Below are 18,637 nucleotides of genomic sequence, written 5' to 3'. Positions count from 1 at the left end.
TGCCACCTGGAACTTGACTTGCCAGCTGTTGTTCGCTAAACCCCAAAATCCCCCACCAAAATTCAAATTTCTTTATCACAATTTGAGCCCCTCTCGAGGTTGATCCAAGCCCCGTGACAAGTAACCGACGACAACACTACTCCTGTCGACCCCGCGATTCCCAGTCGCATCAGTCAACCAGTCGCTCGCACGAACCGAAAGCGATCGCCAATATGTCTCGATTTTTCCGCGGCGGAGACGACAGCTCCACTGACTCCTCCTCCGACGAGGAGGAACTCTACTCCGAGGAGGAGGAAGAGGAGGAGGAGAAGGGCCAGGAGGAAGACTCTGATGAGCAAGATGAGGACGACTCCGACGACGATTCCAGCGATAGCGAGGGTGGACAAAAGGCCGGTGCCGCACGTTTCCTTCGCGATGCTTCGTCAGAAAGTGAAGACAGCGAGGATGAGGAGCGGGTAAAGGTCAAGAGTGCCAAGGATAAGCGCATCGAGGAGCTCGAGGCAACCATCAAGCTTATCGAGAACGGCCAGAAGAATGGCGACTGGGCCTCTATTTCCGCAGGTAAGACGCGCCGGAAACCTGCGAAATGCCCAACGTGCGCTGACATCCCGACACAGAGTTCGACAAGCTCAACCGCCAGGTCACAAAAATCCAGGATGGCGTCAAGACCCCCAAGGTCTACATCAAGACGATCGCAGAACTCGAGGACTACATGAACGAGGCTGTGGCCAAGCAAAAGGTTACGCCCAAGAAGATGAACGCCACTGCTGCCCGTGGATTGAACGCCGTCAAGCAGAAGATCAAGAAGGTCGCCAAGGACTACCAGTCCCAGGTTGAGGCCTACCGCGCAGACAACGACAAGTTCATGGAATCCGAGGAGGAGGAGGAGAAGCCTGCCCCCAAGCCCAAGAAGACTGCCCGTTTCGTTGACAATGAAGCTGTTGCTGAGGAGGATGGCGAGTTCATCGCAATCGGCAAGGGTGGCAAGGCGGTTCAGTACACTCCTGAGAGCATCTTCAAGCACTTGCGCAGCATCATGGAGACTCGCGGCAAGAAGAACACCGACAAGCAAGAGCAGATCAAGGTTATGGAGAATCTTAACGAGATCGCCAACACCCCCTACCAGAAGATCCGTGTGCTCCTCACCCTGGTCTCGACTCGCTTCGATCTCGGCTCCGGCGGCGCTTCTTACATGCCCGTCGAGCACTGGAAGGCGGCCGAGAAGGAACTCACCTCCCTCCTCGAGATCCTTGAGAAGAACAAGGACTACGTTGTTGTCGAGAACGCCGAGGAGTGGGAAGACGACGAGAAGCCCCCCGTGTTGGAGGAGGGCCAGAAGTACATCAAGGTCCCGGGAAGCATTGTCTCCTACGTCGAGCGTCTCGATGACGAGCTCACTCGTTCTCTCCAAAACATCGATCCCCACACCTCCGAGTACATTGACCGCCTGACCGATGAGGGTGCTCTCTACAACATTATCTTCCGCGGAATGCTGTACTACGAGTACCTCCGCAAGGATGCCGATCTCGATATCCCCCAGGAAAGCACCAACCGTATCGTGACTCGTCGTCTCGAGCACGTGTACTTCAAGGTTCGTGACCACATTGAAAGCTTATGGAAGCCTATTCTAACTCTGTCTGCAGCCCGCCCAGGTCATCAAGATCCTCGAGGACAACTGCTGGAAGGATGTCCCCTCCAACGTCGAGTCGGTCATCACCCCCCGCGAGCAGTCCCAGGATGCCAGCAACCTGGTCAATGTTCTTTGCAACTACCTGTTCAACAACGCCGAGGGCATTCTCCGCGCCCGTGCCATGCTTTGCCAGGTCTACTTCCTGGCCCTGCACGACGAGTACTACAAGGCTCGTGACATGATGCTCATGTCTCACTTGCAGGAGAACATCCCCAACTTCGACGTTCTCTCCCAGATCCTCTACAACCGCACCCTTGTCCAGGTCGGTCTCTGTGCTTTCCGCAAGGGCCTGGTTTACGATGCCCAGAACACCCTCCAGGAGATCTGCGGCAGTGGTCGCCAGAAGGAGCTGCTCGCTCAGGGCGTCATGATCCAGAGATACAGCCAAGTGTCCCCCGAGCAAGAGAAGCTGGAGAAGCAGCGCCAGCTCCCCTTCCACATGCACATCAACCTCGAGCTCCTCGAGTGCGTGTACCTCACCTGCAGCATGCTCTTGGAGATTCCTCTGCTGGCCCAGACCGGCTCCTCCCCCGACGTCAGGAAGCGTGTCATTAGCAAGACCTACCGCCGCATGCTCGAGTACCACGAGCGCCAGATCTTCACCGGCCCCCCCGAGAACACCAGAGACCACGTCATGCAGGCGTCCAAGGCTCTCGCGGCCGGCGAGTGGAAGAAGTCGACCAACTTTATCCACAGCATCAAGATCTGGGAACTCATGCCCAACACGGATGACATCAAGACCATGCTCGCCAAGCAGATCCAGGAGGAGGGCCTGAGGACGTACCTCTTCACCTACGCTCCTTTCTACGACACCCTTGCCGTGGAGACTCTCAGCAACATGTTCGAGCTGGACGCCAGCAAGGTCCTCGCCGTCGTCAGCAAGATGATCAGCCACGAGGAGCTCGCCGCTTCTCTCGACCAGGTCACATCGACCGTCATTTTCCGCAAGGGCGTCGAGCTCAGCCGTCTGCAGAGCCTCGCCCTCGCCCTTTCAGACAAGGCCAGCGCGCTCATCGAGACCAACGAGCGGACACTGGAGCAGCGCACCCAGGGCTCGGCCAATGCGTTTGAGAGACAGGGCGGCCGCGGAGGCCGTGGAGGTCGCGGTGGCGGAAGAGGTGGTGCTCGCGGAGGCGCGAGACCCGGCGGCAACACCCAACGGCAGGCCGGCGGTACTCAGTTCACAGGTGGCGCGTTGGGTGCCGCGGTTCGGGGTTAAAGAGGAATGGTCTGGGGTTTTCACGCTTGTATCTGCATTAGGGTTGGTTGCTTAATCAAAATACCGGCCGCGGGGTTCGGAAGAAACGAGCCTTGGCTGGTAGGTGTTCGTAGCTTCAGGGAATAGAAGCTGATAGAGTCACGTCTTTCTATGCTGCTGAGTGTGTATGAATATCACGATTTAGCCGTCGCCCACTTTGCCTGTACTCTATTGGGTCACCACCGTGATTGTATAGGTGTAACGTATTGTTTTGAGCTATCCCTTTTCGCGATGACCCATTGACTCCGAGGTCATTTGACCCGCGTAACCTGCACCATGTACACCAGGGAGAATTCTGCATGATGACGACGCCTCGTTACCAAAGTAAGGGCAGCTTGATATCATGTAGTGTCCCTAAGTGAACAACTGAGACGACACAACGACTTGAGGATCAAATAGGCATCAGTCCGGCATATACGGTATGGCCATTGTAGATTCGGCCTCCGACCCGGTCCGGAGAATTATGCCGTAGCCGGACCCGCGCGCGGTGTGGGGCCCACGTCGCCTCAATGCGTAAACAAGCGAGTCGCGACGGTGGTGCCCGCTCGGCTTTCAAAGAGCTGAGTAATGGGGGGGACGCCAGCCAACTCTGGAGACGGCAGAAGAATTTTTCAACTTGAACCGGGCGATTTGCCAGGGGTAGGGGACCTTCATTACTGAATGTATTGAATCGGAGGGCCCTACCTGAACAAAGAGCTTTAAAGCTGAAGTCTGTTTGGTAGTAGGGAGTTCTGCTCTGGATGGATGTCTGAGGCAGTGCGGCGCTCCAATATGTGCGGGCCAATCCAACAGAGCCGAAAGGTGCACTGTCAGCCCGCGCGCATCACCGATGCGCGCGGTATACTTGTTGCCTCTTTCAGGCGGCTCTATCTGTAAAGAGTCTAGCTCACCCGCCGCCGTCGACAGGGAAGCACTCCGAAGTCCGTCCAAGAGGGGGGGGCGTTAAAGTGTCAGGATAAAACCTCCTTGAACCCAACCCTCCACAAGGTGCCCAGGGGGGTAAAGAAAGATTCTTCATATACTTATTTCCTCGAGAGAGATGAGAACGGCAAACTTTCCAAAGGGATTCTTGTTACACAGCAGCCGTGCGGTTCATCTCAGCTTCGGGTCCTCCCTAGCTCGTTCTCCTTGCATCCCATCCCGGCCTGTGTCCATCGCAACCGCAGCCATTCGCTTGCCATCCGAATTCTCGAGCAACCGCAAGTTCACGACCATGTCTTCAAGCGCGACCGAACAGACCCAGGCGGCGGCCTCGTCAACGGAGCAGCCAGCCCCGGCCCAGCCCGAGCTTCCTCCTCTGACGCCGGCCGAGTTCAAGGTGTACAACCAAATGGCGGATAAGATGAATTACTTTGTAAGTAAAAAAAATAAAAATACACTCTTCATGCGCGCCTGCGCTCACAGGCACCTATTCATCTCGCACTCTTCCTATCTCTCTCTGTCTCTCACTCTCAATCACCCCGCCGCACATTCTCATCCTTCTCCACCCTCCCCCCCCCCCCCCATGGCCACACCACACCCCTCCAACTGGCCATGTCTCACCACCCACCCAACGGATTGGTGACGAATGAGAGCCGAGACAAAAATAATACTACCGAAAAATAAAATAAAACAAAAATGGCTAACGCCCACTCCCTCAGCACAACCACTTCCGCCGCCAATGGACACTCCTCCACGACGCCGCGACCACCGGCCGCCGCCCGCAGAACATGACGCTGAAGCAGTTCCTCGACACGGGCCTCCAGTTCGCGCAGCACCTGACGGCGCACCACGGCATCGAGGAGACGTACGTCTTCCCCATGCTCGCGCGCAAGATGCCCGAGTTCCGCGGCGGCCGCGCCGAGCTCCTGCAGCAGCACAAGCAGATCCACAAGGGCCTCGACGTGTTCGAGGAGTACCTCCGGCAGTGCCGCTCGCGGGAGACGGAGCTCGAGCTGAGCGTGCTCAAGGAGAAGATGGACAGCTGGGGCGAGGTGCTGTGGACGCACCTGGACCAGGAGGTCGAGACGCTGGGGGCGCAGAACATGAGGAAGTATTGGACCCTGGAGGAGGTGAGGAACATGCCCATGTGATTGACGGGCGGCAGCCTCTGTTCTGGGTCCGGCGTTTGGGGCGGGGGAGAGGGGACATGCATGCACCGGGGGGTTTAGGCATTAGCGTCGTGGTCTCTCTCGGTTTCTTGAGATATCAACATTTTATTTTATATCATGAACATGAAAATCTGAAATTCGTATCCAACTCCAGCGGGCAGGTCCCGCCGTCTCGCAAAATGATGCCCCCGACACTTGTGTAGAGGTTTGGCTTCCAACGACAGCGTCTCCCGTGTGGCTGGCTGTCCGGTTCAATGCAATCCTTCCACATGCCACCTCTTGCAGTCTATCCGTCTCTATGTACCCAGAAATTACTGATGAACCCCGCGCCCGTCACCCGCGCCCACCCCCCTCCTCGTCGTATCACGCAGTCTTGCGGCTCTCCCGCCCTCAGGCGGTCTCTTTCCATAACTGGCGCATCTGTATGACGCCGGGGATGCTTCCCAGCAGCCCAATGCCCATCTCCGGCACGAACCCCTTGCTCATGCTCCAGTGGACCGTGAGCGGGAACCACGCCGCCTGCCTCGCAAACGTCCGCGACCAGACGTCGGCCCACTCCTTGTATTCGCTGCTGCTGACGTCCTGCTGGCCGCTCTCGACCTGCTTCTGCCGCCGCAGCCTCTCGACGAGGAGGCGCCCCAGCTCGCTGCCGACGTAGACGGACCAGAACCGCACGCTCCACTGCGCCGCCTTGCCCTGCTGCGCCGGCGACAGCGGCAGCACGCCGCGGGAGGCGAGGTAGGAGCCGCTCTCGAGAGACTGCAGGATGATGCACGCCGTGACCTGGATCCACCCGATGGCCTTGTCCAGCGCCGCGGCGCTCGCGTCCTGCGTCTTCTTCTCGGAGTCGGCGGGCTTGGGGGCGGCCATGAGGCGGCGGAGCCAGAGGTACATGGGCAGCAGCGCCCACAGCCTCGTGATCGTGCGGGCCTCGCTGAGGAGGGTCGCGAGGGCGCGGAGGCGGGCGGCGACGCGGATGCCGAGGGACGCGGCGGTGGCGGAGGGCGGGGCCTTGGACAGGAGGATGGTGGTGTCGGGCGGGAGGGAGAAGGCGAGGGCGACGAGCCTGCGTGCCGAGTGCTTCAGGGCGGTGGTGCTGACGGAGTCGAGGACGGAGGCGGAGAAGCGGGAGGTGTAGCAGAGGAAGCAGAGGACGGCGTCGATGCCCGAGGGCGTCTGGAAGCAGCGGCTCAGGTGGGCGACGAAGGCGTCGAGGTTGGAGGGCCCTGCGGCTATGAGCTGGCCTAGGGTGGGCTTCTTGGGCTGCGGCGAGGAGGACGGGGAGGACGAGGATGGGGGCGCCGGGATGGGGTCGCCGGAGGGGAGGTCGGAGACGGCGGGCGCCTGGTCGGCGGTTTCTGTGGACATGGTGACGGGCGGGGGGGGTATATGGCGTGCTGTCGACCGGTCTCTGGTGGTTTTTTTTTTCGAGGGGGAAGAGAGAGGTTGAGGCGAGGCGAAGCGAGGGAGAAAAAAGCTCACGAAGGGTCGAGGATTGTGGGAGCTTTTGGGGGCCGTCGAGCTCGGTGGTAAAGCTTTATCCCGAGGATCGGAGGGCGGGCAGTGTGGGCTCTCGTTCGACGTCGACGGCAAGTTTGATAAGGGACGACGTACGAGGAACCGGGGCCGGGAATTGAAGCAGCTCAATGGCCTTTTGGGGGGGTGGGTTTGGGAGCTGTTATAGAGGCGGACACGAGCCCAAGAAAAAATCGCTCTTTCTTCAGAGACGAAATGGGGAAGGACGCTAAAATAAAGCCCAGCCAACAGCTGCAACAAGATTCAAACCGCTGTCCAATTTGGCCATGTTCATGCGCCGAGGTGGATGCCGAGTGACGGGGGTGGTGACCATCCAGCAGGAAGCTACATCGGTAAACAGCGCGGCATACAGGTCACAGGGCGCTGCGCCGTTCGGCTCATGTTTGCGACGAGCAAGCTGGCGGCATCGGCGGGCACCGAGGGATTTGGGGGAACATTTGGGGAGGGGGGGGGATAGTGCGCACTGATGCCGCCATTCAGCTCCTTGGTGCTGTCAACCTCCCACACTCCCAAGGTTACCGGCAAAAAGCGTCCTCCATGACCTCGGCACACTTTGATTCGGCAAGCGCGGCGGGTTTGGTGGGGAAGGGAAGGTGAACGTGCGCAGTTGCCCCGGATTTCGACCGTTATCAGATCAAAAATGATAAAAAATAAAAAAAATAAAAAATCAAGGGCACACACCAACGCACCAAGTTCAATTCTTTGGTGAGCTGAAGAATAATGCAGCGGTTCTGGTAGGGGCATGCATTGGCAAGGCAAGAAAAGCTGTGTCGACCTGGCAGACAGTAGCCGCTGTCGCCGTTGCCAAATTCTTGCAGTCCAATCCGACAAATTGTCCATCATCCCCATGCCAATCCTGGAAGTATCTAGTGTATATAGGTGTAGGTGATGCAGCCGGAGGAGGTATTCGCATCGTTCAACATGAGCATGTCCACCTCCCTCCTTTGACCGCTGCTGGTTATCTTATCGATCCATCTAATCGCCGAGCTCTCCAGCTTGGTTGGAAAATTCGGCCATTCTCGTAAGCCATTGGGGCTGCCCCATACAAAATCCAATTATGTACTACTTGTAGGGGGTTGTCCTCTCTTTCAGCCAGGCCATCCCTCCTAGATATCATACATATCCTTGGGTTTTTTCTGTTCCCTGGGGTCGAAGCAGACACATGTCGAGCTACAACATGTTGCATTGCATCACTTGTGAAAATCACAAAGGGAAGGCTGCGAATCGATGGAGTCGCTATATCCAAAAGCGGTTTAGCTGCAAATATGTGCCAAGTCGATACCCGCAGAACGCTTTCGCTACACTTTGAACCAACGCCAAAGCAACATGTGACTGACGGATGGACGAAGCGGCCAGCATCGTACTCTACGTATACAGTGTCGATTTAGTATGTGCACTCGACCTGCGGCCTTGTGTTGGTGCTCCATCCCGTGTGTCATGGAGGTAGGCAACAGCAGGCAGCAATGCGCCCAGACACAGCCAAACGAGGGGCCAGACACCAACGTGACCTCGTGGCAATCTCGCGTTCTCTCATTTACCCCTTGCTACTACCAGACGCCACTCCCAATCCATCTTTGAAATGAGGCTGAGACGCGATGCAGCCTAAACGAACTCCAGTTAACCCCGTCGTCATTGCATGTTTACCCCCTGATTTGTCCACAATGCCATCCAGCCGTCCATGATACAAAAGCCCACGGGTTCCCAGCTGCAGTGGAAGTAATCGAATCCTCTACCCCAAGGGAATGCACTTCTCCCCCCCTGTGCATCTGAAGACGTCTTTGTATCCATCCCCTGTCTCTCTCGCCCGCGTAGCTCAATCAAAAGTCGGCCTGCTCCGCCAAGGACGAGCGGCAACGCCCAACATGTCGACAATCATGACTGCTTCGCAGCGGCTCGCCCTGAGCAAGTGGGCTCAAAGCCAGGACAACACTACGCCTACAATTCCCCGTGCTGCCGAATGGGTCAAGGAGCAATTCGGGAAAGACATTCCAGAGGATACCATTCGGACAGTGCTGAACCGCGCAGACCTGGCCAACGATTTCCACGCCTACGTGAGCCGTGCACTTGCCAAACCACCTCTGCGTAGAGTTGATTCACTGACCATCAAAAGGACGACGGCGAACTCGGGCCTCTGATTCGACCTGGTTTCGGTATGGTCGTCAACGCTATGCCGGAAAACATGTTCCCCAGCGCCGTGGTGGATTGGCAGGCTTCCACCTTGACTTGGGCCGAGGCGGCCATCCTGTGGTTCATCGATCAGATCACAAATAAGCCAGATTGGCATGTCAAGGTTTTCAATAACGAGATCGTCTCCAAGTGGAAGGCAGAGGTCTTGGCCGTGGACTGGCCAGCCGTGGGTCTTCAGTTTGCCTATTTTGACGACGACATGTTCGAATTCGCAAGTCACCTATGTTGTTCCCTGGTTCATTGGCCGCCTTGGACTAACAACCCTTACAGTCTCTCGGCGAGCTCCGGGATAAGGCCGAGCTTTTCAAGGCCACCGGCCTGATTCCCGTCTTTGATGCTTCCGCCGCTGTTATCAAGTCCGACAACGCCATACCCCCTGAGGTCAAGGCAGAGCTCAAGAGGGGCGTCGCGCCCCTCGAAGACGTCCCGGAGCACGAGAAGGACTGGCACCCCGGAAGCGACGGCAAGGTCTTGGACCTAGTCCATCCCTCGCTGTGGCCCCTCGTCTACGGTGTTTCTCGCATCGTTGCCGACAAACGCGTCCCCCTCAAGGACATTGTAAATGCATGCGGCACTGGAAAAGTCATCCCGGAGCCCGGAATGGACACGGGTGACATGCCTGCTTGGACGAATTTGTGGCGCTACGACTATCCTTACGTGCAGCGCTTATGGTCCACCAAGTTCCAGTGGCTCCCATGTGACGTTGAAATCGAAGACGGCAAGCCCAACATTGTGAGCTACATCAACAACCTGCACCCGCAACACCACGCCGGACTTTACGCCACAATCGAAAAAGTCATCGAGAAGGCCCTTCCGATGTGGGATGTAGTCTACAGATGGCCCGAAGAATTTGAGACCACCCGCATTGCCTGCCACAAGGCCGGCAAAGATTGTCAAACAAAAGAGACCTGTGGCGGCGGTGGTTATTGCCGCCCTGAAAATCGTCCACTGGATCCAGACGAGGACGAGCGTGACGAAGACGAATACAACGAGAACTGGGAAGACGACGATGACGAACCGGAGAGGGAAGTCTGGCGCAGAGACAAGATATGGTTCAAGGAAACGCACCCTGTTCTCAGGCCCGAAGTTCCCAAATACACGCCGATGAACCTCCAACCCAAGCACGTGAATATGAAGAGCGGTTTCTTCGGCGATGCGGAGCGCATCCAAGTCATCGTCAAACTTGCCAACATTCACCTTACGCCCGAGAAGCCCACCTACGACGGTGGCTCCTGGCACATCGAGGGCCAGCTCAACGAGCACATCTGCGCCACCGCGCTATACTACTATGACAATGACAACGTCACCGATAGCCACCTTGCATTCCGGACCACCGCCAACAGGGGTGGCTTCTCCGAGGATCTCCAATACGAACAGAGCGACCATCACTCCATCGAACGGACCTTCAGGATCGACTCGACAGGAGACACGAGCCAGGAACTCGGCAGCGTGCTCACGCGCGAGGACCGTCTCCTCGCCTTCCCCAACGTGTACCAGCACTGCGTGGCGCCGTTCGAGCTGGCCGACAAGACCAAGCCGGGGCACCGCAAGATCCTCGCCCTCTTCCTCGTGGACCCGGCCATCCCCATCATCAGCACGGCCAACGTTCCGCCGCAGCAGAGGGATTGGTGGAGGAGCGGCGTGACGCCCGACAACCGCATCGGGCCGCTGCCTCCCGAGGTTACCGAAATGGTCCTTGACAACCTGGACTTCCCCATCGGCATCGAAGAGGCTAAGCGTGTCAGGGAAGAGCTGATGAAGGAGAGGACGGCTCTTGACCAAGACAGCATGCGCAACATTGGAAGACACCAGTGGAGTTTCTGCGAACATTGATGGTGCTGCGAATCATTGCTGTAAATAGAATAACTCCTCTCTGTCTACAGCAGCCCACCCCCCCTAAACCAAAAAGGCTACTACAATCGATATTTTTGACGTCTAATCCTGGCACTCCGATAGAACCAAGGAATTTTCCGAGCTAAAATTAAGTTAAAAAATAAACTCCAAATCTCGTCTTTTGGCCAACTGAAGGACCAACCAGTAAATTCTCTGGGTCGGCAGCCGCAGGCAACTGAAGGCAACTGCAGTCAGCCCTACGGCGGCGGCTTCAAGAAGGTAAACAAAGCCCAAATTCTTTTCTCCCCACAATTGTTTCACCCAGGCCGTACATGGTGGTCGCGTTCGCCTGTACCTTTCCAGCCATCATCGAACCTCACCTCGCCTCGCATGTCTATTCATGCTTGAGAGCTTTTCTTCTTATCACCCCTTTTTTTCATGCCAAAAACTCTTTCCTTCGCCAGTCTTACATTCACCAGTTTCTTCTCAACGCAGTCATGGCAGACATGGCAGAGCAGACGGCACAGTCCCAAGCATTTGCGGCAGCATTGAGCACCGTCGCCGCCCATCCGCTCACCCAGCAGCAATTAGACGACAACCAGAGTGACATGTCGTCCGCCCTGACGGACCCCACGAACTACGCAGATCTCTGGGAGCTCGCCGACAAGATCCTGGATTTCTACAACCCAACCTCGTCTTCCGACAAGACCTGTACAGTAATTCGGGCCTTTCGGCAAATCCTCTCGAAGCACGGACAGGTCGCCTTGATGGCCGATATCAAGACAATTGGCAGAGATCAGAGCAAACTCAGATTGTTTGCGCGCCACCTTATCAACACAATCCTCAAGCCAAGTAAGTAGTCACTCCATTCAAACCCAGGTTGTATGCTAATTAAACTTTACTGTTAATAGTGAAGCTTGCTGGTGGCATCCAATTCCACACTTTGATATCTCTCTCGCCTCACCCTGATGCTGCAGCCTCTATCGCACAATCTGCAGCCAGTATTACATCTTCAAATATAAATCAACAAGAAATTCTAAAGAAAGACTGTCTGAAACGAGATGGATACTGCTGCGCATATACCCACGTCTTCGACCGCGACAGTGCAATAGAACATCTTGTTGTACCGCCTACCGGCGGAACCGTCAGCCCCACCCAGCTCTCACATATATTGCCGTTGGCGCTTAGCAAGTTTGACGACGCCAAACAGCATGAGAGAGAAGCTGTGGCCGTCATATGGTTCTCTTTGTACCGATACTTCCCTGCATTTAATGGCAAAATCGGTCCGGGAACCTTGAACCAGCATCAAAATCTCATCACTTTCCAAATTTCCGTCCATGACAACTACTACAAATACCTACTGGCCTTCAACCCTCTCAACGAACGGGTATGTTATTCCATTCAAGTGTATCTTACCTCTTATTTAATTCACCACTAATCTAACTTGCTACGGTTAGCCGAATCAGTATGAGATCAAATCGTTCCTGCCATGGCCCAGTTTTGCACAGCCCCCGCAGGGTCATCAGCAGATCATGACACTAGTTTCTATGGCCCCCAATATCCCACTACCCGACCCGGAGTTCTTCAGAACCCATTACCAGATCTCGAAGATTCTTGATGTAAGTGGGATTGGGGCAGATATCGAGGCCGAAGTGGAGGCTGGTCTATGGGACCCCGATAACTTGAACTCCGATGGTTCCACTGACCTGGAGTCGATCCTGCGCCGGAAAATGCTGATGAATGTTTAGGAGTTCGCGGTTCAAGATGTGCAAATCTGAGCATCAGGATTCAGCCAGACACTCCCATCAATCAAATTCAACTCCTGTTACCTCGCGTGTTGAGTGCTAAGCCTGGCTGACTTGGACGATACGGCGATGACGCTGCTGGCTGAGCGGATGGGCGGAAACGGTGCTCAGCGCCACCGGAAATGCCCGTGTCTGGACCGCCTGCGCTACAATAATACACAGACACAGGGAATAGAGTTCGTATAAAACAGAATTTCGGAAATGTCTTCCTCAAAAACGTGGAATTTCTCTCTATTTCGGGCAACAGACTTGTAGGTTTCTGCGTGGAGCAACTTCATCAGCATAAATCCGTGTCACTTTGTGCATCTTGGTTGGGCCGGAATGGAATTTACTAGCAAGGGGGCCGTCTTTCAAATCAGAGACGTAACCAGCTCGATCCGATTCCCGATCTTATGAAGCGATGAACAAGACGCAGCTCAGACGATCTGTACCCTCCCTTGGTCTCACTTTTCCTTGAATTATCGCGCCGGCATCACCATATCACAGGTTGGCATCCATCGGCGCTAAAAGCTACCCGACCGAGCTCCATCTCTTGTAAAACGGCGGCAAGCCCCTCTCCACGGGTTTGCTATTGATCGACTTGAGACAGGGTGCTTTCCCACAACTCGTATAGGGCCTTGAATATGCGAGCCTGAAAAGCGGGGGAGGGGGGTCACGTAATACATGTGTCTCAAGTCATCACCCGTCTTAATATCACAGGCGGGGTTGTCTCTGTTTTCTTGAGTCTGAATACGGCAACTGAGTGTCAGACAGGCGATCGCAGGGACACGCACGATGAGACACAGTAGCCACCAGAACCACTGTTCTTCCCGCAGACTGTTTGGGCAAAGATGCCTTGTGGGAAAAGAAACAAACAGGAAAGAAAGAGGAAAAGGTCTCGGCCACAACACGAACCGAAACATGACATGGCCGGTTCTGATTGCTTCGTGTAAGTTGTTGCTGCGCACAACAGTAAACACCGGTTCCCAAAACTGTAAATGGCAGGAATGTGTACCGCCAAATTACCTAATAGGCACGTCAACTGCTATATGCAGGCTAATTGCCAATGCCAGTTAGCTTGGTCCAAAACACGGGATCGGCCGTAGGGGTGTTGGGAATTCGTCTGCCTCGCCGTTGCTGAGAGTCTTAAATGTTCGACATGGTGGTGCCCGGGGTTAAAAGCCGTCACACTCCTCTCTTGACTTCCACTTTAGCTGAAATCGATTTTGGTCCAATGCGTATAATAGCTCACCTCCTTTCACCCTTAGTACGATTTACCGAATGAGTCTGCGATCATGGCTATCATCAATATTGAAAAACACCACCACCACCGGCCACTAGGACAGTGGCCTCCCGGGCAGCGCCAGGGCATTGCTCGCTGGGTAGCCTGCAAGGCCCAAGAAGCGCGAAATTGCAAAGAAGTTCCAGTCGACCCGAGCCTGCTGGCTTTCCAGCAGCTCGTCAACGGCAGCCCGGATCTCAAGAAACTTGCCAACATGATGTTCTATGAGTCCTCGAAGAAGTATCAGTACGACCCTAACGGCCGGAGTGCAATCAAAGATTTCAACGAGTTCATCGCCGTGGTGAATCTCATCATAAAGCAAGGGCCCCCGTTCTGCAACACGGGCAAGCCCTCGACCGCCATGGGCCTGCTCGGGTTCCCGATCAACGCGGTGCTCGACTGGCCCATGGGGACGGTCTCCGGGTACGAGTTTTGGCTCCATCCGGACGTGAATGCCTCTTTCAAGGATGTTCTCAACACCTGGGCCTGCTTACTTGGCTCGCCAGATTCGCGAGGTTGTCTGAGGGACTGGCTGTCACCCCTGGCCCGGGACCTGCTCGCCACCGCCGCAAACCATCGGCAGACGTCCTACACATTTGAGCAGATATTCAAGTGTGATCCCACTGACACGTTTTACGGGTTCGACTCGTGGGACGCCTTTTTCACAAGGGAGTTCCGGGAGGGCATCCGCCCCGTGGAGGCCCCGGAAAGTGCGCCGTTCGACCCAAACTATCCGGACCCGACGCGGGTCATCGTCAACGCGTGCGAGTCGGCCCCGCTGCAGGTCGACTCCGACGTAAAGATGCGCGAAATGTTCTGGCTCAAGGGCCAGCCGTACTCCCTGGACAGGATGCTCAACGGCCACGCGCTCACGCCGCAGTTCGTCGGCGGCACCGTCTACCAGGCGTTCCTGAGCGCCAAGAGCTACCACCGGTGGCATGCCCCCGTGAGCGGCAGAGTCGTCGGCATCGAGCACGTCCCGGGGACGTATTACAGCGAAAACTGCTTTGAGGGGCTCTCCGGCGACCCGGACCCCGCGGCGCCGAACTACTCGCAGCCATATATCAGCGCCGTCGCCACAAGGGGCATCATCTACATCCAGGCCCGCGACCCCAGAATCGGCCTCATGGCCATTGTATTCATCGGCATGGCCGAGATCTCGAGCTGCCATTTCATCGTCGGCGTCAACGACGTCATCGAGAAGGGGCAGCAGATTGGCATGTTTCACTTTGGGGGCAGCTCCCACTGCATGTTGTTCCGGCCCGGGGTCAACCTTCGGTTCCTCGGGAAGCAGCCGCCTTGGGACATGGACCACGAGGAGAATAACCAGGTCAATAGTGCTTTGGCCGTGGTTGAATAGTCAATAAATTTTCACTTGCAAGTTTCGTGGTGAAGCAGTGTCTGCATGATTTTGAAAACGGCCAAACCCAAAAGTTTGCTTGTAGAAGTTGGGCCGACTCCTCCCGAGAGATTATTTTCAGTCGGCAATGATGAAGCGTAAATATGAGTCGCTACCAACAAAACCAGTGGAAGGTGTTGGCTAGTAATTGTCCATTGCTGCCCCTCGTGTAGACCATCAAGTTTCTTCGAAAGCTTAAGCAATGCGTAGTATGCTAGTGCTTGCTTCCTCCGTAAACCAAAACTCACCAGGGGTCTGGGTTGACCCGGACTTCATTAACATCTCCCCTTCCATCCATCCCTGGACAAAGCAGGTGCCGCCAAACCTGTAAGTTATCTCGCCATTTTCAGATGTCGAAAGTTGTTGCAAAAGCACAGGAACCGAACAAGTTGCCAACACAGCCAGCACCCACGGCCTCCCAGAAATGTCATCCGTGACATGTGTCGGCAGCAGAGCCATGTACCCCTTTTCTGTGATGCAAAGTGACCTTCCCCTTAAGACCGACTGAATAATGTCGAACCATGGGTGTTGCTCGTAGCCAAAAGGCAACCGAATAATGGGAACGTGGCGCGAGTTATTGCCGATACAGTCGTAGTGACGCCATGCATCCTGTTCCTTGCCGTCGTTGAAGGGCCTGCTATGGCCATGAATCTCATCAACTTCATATCCTTCACGATTCCAAGCTGAAGATACGTCGCCATGGAGCATTGCAATGACTGCTTGCAATGGATCTCCGTACGGATTGGTCTCCCGCGTCTCGTAGAACTTCTGAACAGCCACACACCATTCCTGGAACCTATAGATGTCACGATCCATAGAATAGAAATGACTGCTGGCTGGTGGCTCTCCCGGGTCGTCGAAAACCTGCCCAATTCTATCGAGAATGATACCGCGGCATTTCAGAACACTCCCGTCAAACCTGAAAAACTCATCTGTGTTGCGGGGCTGCGCTATACCGCCGTCAGAAAAATACAGCTGGCCATCCAGGTCGTCCATTCGCATCATTGCCCTCATCGGAATCTTCTCCCGGCGAACCAGGCAACTTGTGTCAGTAGGAGTCGTCCAGTCGGGACACCACGAAGGAACAGAATCGTAGAAGCCTTTGGCGTTCCGATGGGGCTCAGAAGCGGTAATCACATCGAGGCTTCCATGCTGTGTGGCCCAGGCAGTTGCAAAGTCAAGAAAGACTTTCTCGAGGCTTTTGGTGTAGTCCAGTTGGAAGTCGAGGTCCTTTTTGTCCTGGGCCAAATTCCAAAGCGCAAAAAGCTTGTCACGTCCATCAGTTGCCTGGAAGTCCCGGGCCAAGATGGCCGCCTCGAGGAACCCTGGACTATGTTTGCTGACGTTGGGCGGGAAGAATTGTTGATATGCGGCTCCACCAGCCATGAGATGCCTGAAGTAGAAGAGCTTACGAATAAACCCAATTTCATCGTGAGAAACCCCTAGCACTTCCAGCTCTGGATCTGCGCGCATGATCTGGTTTGTCAAGTCCGGGTTGGAAGCTATCATGGCTTGCAGGTTGTATGCCGCCGCATCGAGAGATCCGAAGGCAACATCCTTCCTATTGTCAACGAATACCGCAGGGTCCGAAGAAATGGCCACCTCCTGGATGACCCAAATGCGTCTGAAATACGGCCGACACATAAATTTGTACAGAGCTGCACATAGCCTGGGGTATTTCTCGGGACCAATTTTGTCACCTTCTTTTCCAATATCATAGTGACCCTTGTCGTTCATCATTATGCCCAGCGTATCCAGGTATGGAACGAAGCCGAGGGCTAAATTGGTATCGTCATTGTGCTCTCCCACGTAGCATACGACTTGGGTCGCACGATCGTAAATGTCAAACATCCGTGAGATTTGTCTGTTGCGCTCGACGATGTTGGACTGGTCAATACACACGGCATCAACCCAGATGGCGATGGCGCGTTCGCTTTGTCGAATAGTGCGCAAAGCTTGCTCGAGGTTCTTCCGGACACGCATCTTCTGACCGTTGACAACGATCTCGACAGCTGGGTCGGGATCGCCCCAAACGTATGATAGAGCGTGGTACACCACCTCACAGACCAATGGGCAGTGTGCAAGATGTGCAACGATTGGTGCGTCGTCGTTTTCGGCTGGAACGACAACTATGACGCGGATTTCGCCCACGAGCATGTCGAGGGGCACGTAGTCATGCTTCGTAACGGGCCTCTCGTTGGAGGGCAAAGCCTTGCCCAGCTTGATGGGATAAACTGTTGGCAATGTAAAATCTCGGGGCTTGTCGTCTAGGTAGTGCCAGGTTTTGTTCCATGCCGAGTATCGAGAATCGGTCCGCCTCTCAACAATGCCCCTCTCAACCAAATCGGTAACAAATTCGGTCATGCTCACGACCTGAGTCGCTCTCGCGTACATTGAATCGAGGAAACCCCGAGTCCAGTACCTCTTCTCCGCATTGGGGCCGAATTCTAAAAGACAAATGTGCCTTATCCATAACGTCACCGGGGCGTGGTGGCCGCGAAAGTGCCTCAAAAAGACTTCTACCGCCGCCGGGATGACTAGCCCTTTGCCGTCTATTTCGATGGCATCTTGCACTAACCGGTACCCTCTACTATCTTTGACGGCAATAAAGGGTCCTGCAGTAGCTAGCGGCCGCACCTCGATGCTGCACCTTACATGGTTTCCTGCCGCCTTTTTGTTGCCAGGACAAGGATGAAGAATGAGGAAGCGCTGCTCCTGCACATCGTCGTCAAGAGGTTGGTGCTCGTACGGCGGGACGTCCAGCTCCCAGTAACCTTGCATCTCTCTGCGCAACGCGGAACCAGAGTGCTTCATGTTTGTGATTGTAGAGTCTCTTGAAGGCTGTTCATTTGATCTAGGATGAGGTTCGATGCATGCCAGCCTGCCCAAATGGACTGCGTGCAGCAACTTAAAATGTTTGCTGCTGTATGAATCGAGCGCCAAATTGATTGCCGGATCGGTTGGCTCAGCCCCATTCCCGAAGGAAGTGGCTGTGATTGAAACGGAAGAAATGCGTCTCGCTTGACAAGGGTTTCTGCACGTAGGTAAGCACTATCGGGCTTGCGGTGCATTCGCCAACCAATCAGACGACCAGTTCAATTATAAATGGTCGTAAGGCATATTCTTTGAGTACACCGTACTGAAAGGGTTGCAGTAGAGTATAACAAGTCTCAGAACCATATTTTGTGGCAAAAGTGGCGATGTATCTACCATTTTGCTGCTTTGCAACGGCGCACAGCTGCTTCCTAAACTTATTTCCTCTCTTTCTCTGCCCCTCTCCTTATGAGTCCTATCTCTGGAAAGAATAGATAGTCCATTCAAGCTTATCTGGCCCGATTTAAGTTGGTGCCCGTAGTCCCATTTCATTAGTAACTCAATGACAACAACAACACCATCAACTCTCAAACACGATTTAAGCCTATCATTCGGGAGAACTGCAGGCAGGCAACTTGCCAATTAAACAAATGCTTGTTCCGTAAGCTTTTGGTTGCATGGTATTTTATCACGATAGGCGTCTCAGACTGGCATTTTCAGTCTTGCAAAACCTTTGAGCGTCTTGGTAAGAGTCTTGTTGATGC

The 18,637-nt window shown here is 55.0% G+C and overlaps 7 protein-coding genes across 7 annotated transcripts; 5 read left to right on the top strand and 2 right to left on the bottom strand.

Annotated features, from left to right (window-relative positions):
* Window positions 1-212: 212 nt before the first annotated feature.
* EsH8_IV_000360 (translation initiation factor eIF3 core subunit c) lies at window positions 213-2,909 on the top strand (the record flags this gene model as incomplete). Its single annotated transcript, XM_083265250.1, has 3 exons — window positions 213-561; window positions 618-1,591; window positions 1,644-2,909. 3 exons carry the CDS (start codon window positions 213-215, stop codon window positions 2,907-2,909), a joined length of 2,589 nt encoding a protein of 862 aa, XP_083124145.1.
* A 1,252-nt stretch (window positions 2,910-4,161) lies between these two features.
* On the top strand, window positions 4,162-5,020 carry EsH8_IV_000359 (hemerythrin domain-containing protein; the record flags this gene model as incomplete). The annotated part of the gene is made up of 2 exons (XM_083265249.1): window positions 4,162-4,302; window positions 4,589-5,020. The coding sequence occupies 2 exons, from the start codon at window positions 4,162-4,164 to the stop codon at window positions 5,018-5,020; spliced, it is 573 nt and encodes a 190-aa protein (XP_083124144.1).
* Window positions 5,021-5,428: 408 nt separating this feature from the next.
* On the bottom strand, window positions 5,429-6,406 carry EsH8_IV_000358 (uncharacterized protein; the record flags this gene model as incomplete). Its single annotated transcript, XM_083265248.1, has 1 exon — window positions 5,429-6,406. The coding sequence occupies one exon, from the start codon at window positions 6,404-6,406 to the stop codon at window positions 5,429-5,431; it is 978 nt and encodes a 325-aa protein (XP_083124143.1).
* A 2,030-nt stretch (window positions 6,407-8,436) lies between these two features.
* Window positions 8,437-10,594, top strand: EsH8_IV_000357 (uncharacterized protein; the record flags this gene model as incomplete). Its single annotated transcript, XM_083265247.1, has 3 exons — window positions 8,437-8,625; window positions 8,685-8,972; window positions 9,032-10,594. 3 exons carry the CDS (start codon window positions 8,437-8,439, stop codon window positions 10,592-10,594), a joined length of 2,040 nt encoding a protein of 679 aa, XP_083124142.1.
* A 497-nt stretch (window positions 10,595-11,091) lies between these two features.
* EsH8_IV_000356 (uncharacterized protein) lies at window positions 11,092-12,372 on the top strand (the record flags this gene model as incomplete). Its single annotated transcript, XM_083265246.1, has 4 exons — window positions 11,092-11,446; window positions 11,506-11,981; window positions 12,052-12,213; window positions 12,343-12,372. The coding sequence occupies 4 exons, from the start codon at window positions 11,092-11,094 to the stop codon at window positions 12,370-12,372; spliced, it is 1,023 nt and encodes a 340-aa protein (XP_083124141.1).
* A 1,301-nt stretch (window positions 12,373-13,673) lies between these two features.
* Window positions 13,674-15,020, top strand: EsH8_IV_000355 (Phophatidylserine decarboxylase-domain-containing protein; the record flags this gene model as incomplete). The annotated part of the gene is made up of 1 exon (XM_083265245.1): window positions 13,674-15,020. The coding sequence occupies one exon, from the start codon at window positions 13,674-13,676 to the stop codon at window positions 15,018-15,020; it is 1,347 nt and encodes a 448-aa protein (XP_083124140.1).
* A 234-nt stretch (window positions 15,021-15,254) lies between these two features.
* On the bottom strand, window positions 15,255-17,873 carry EsH8_IV_000354 (HET domain-containing protein; the record flags this gene model as incomplete). The annotated part of the gene is made up of 1 exon (XM_083265244.1): window positions 15,255-17,873. One exon carries the CDS (start codon window positions 17,871-17,873, stop codon window positions 15,255-15,257), a length of 2,619 nt encoding a protein of 872 aa, XP_083124139.1.
* Between the last annotated feature and the right edge of the window lie 764 nt (window positions 17,874-18,637).

Source organism: Colletotrichum jinshuiense, chromosome 4 (genome assembly GCF_051148585.1).
Source record: "Colletotrichum jinshuiense chromosome 4, complete sequence".
Taxonomy (NCBI): Eukaryota; Fungi; Ascomycota; class Sordariomycetes; order Glomerellales; family Glomerellaceae; genus Colletotrichum; species Colletotrichum jinshuiense.
The sequence above is the reverse complement of the archived record's forward strand: the minus strand, read 5'-3'. Positions and strand labels throughout refer to the sequence as shown.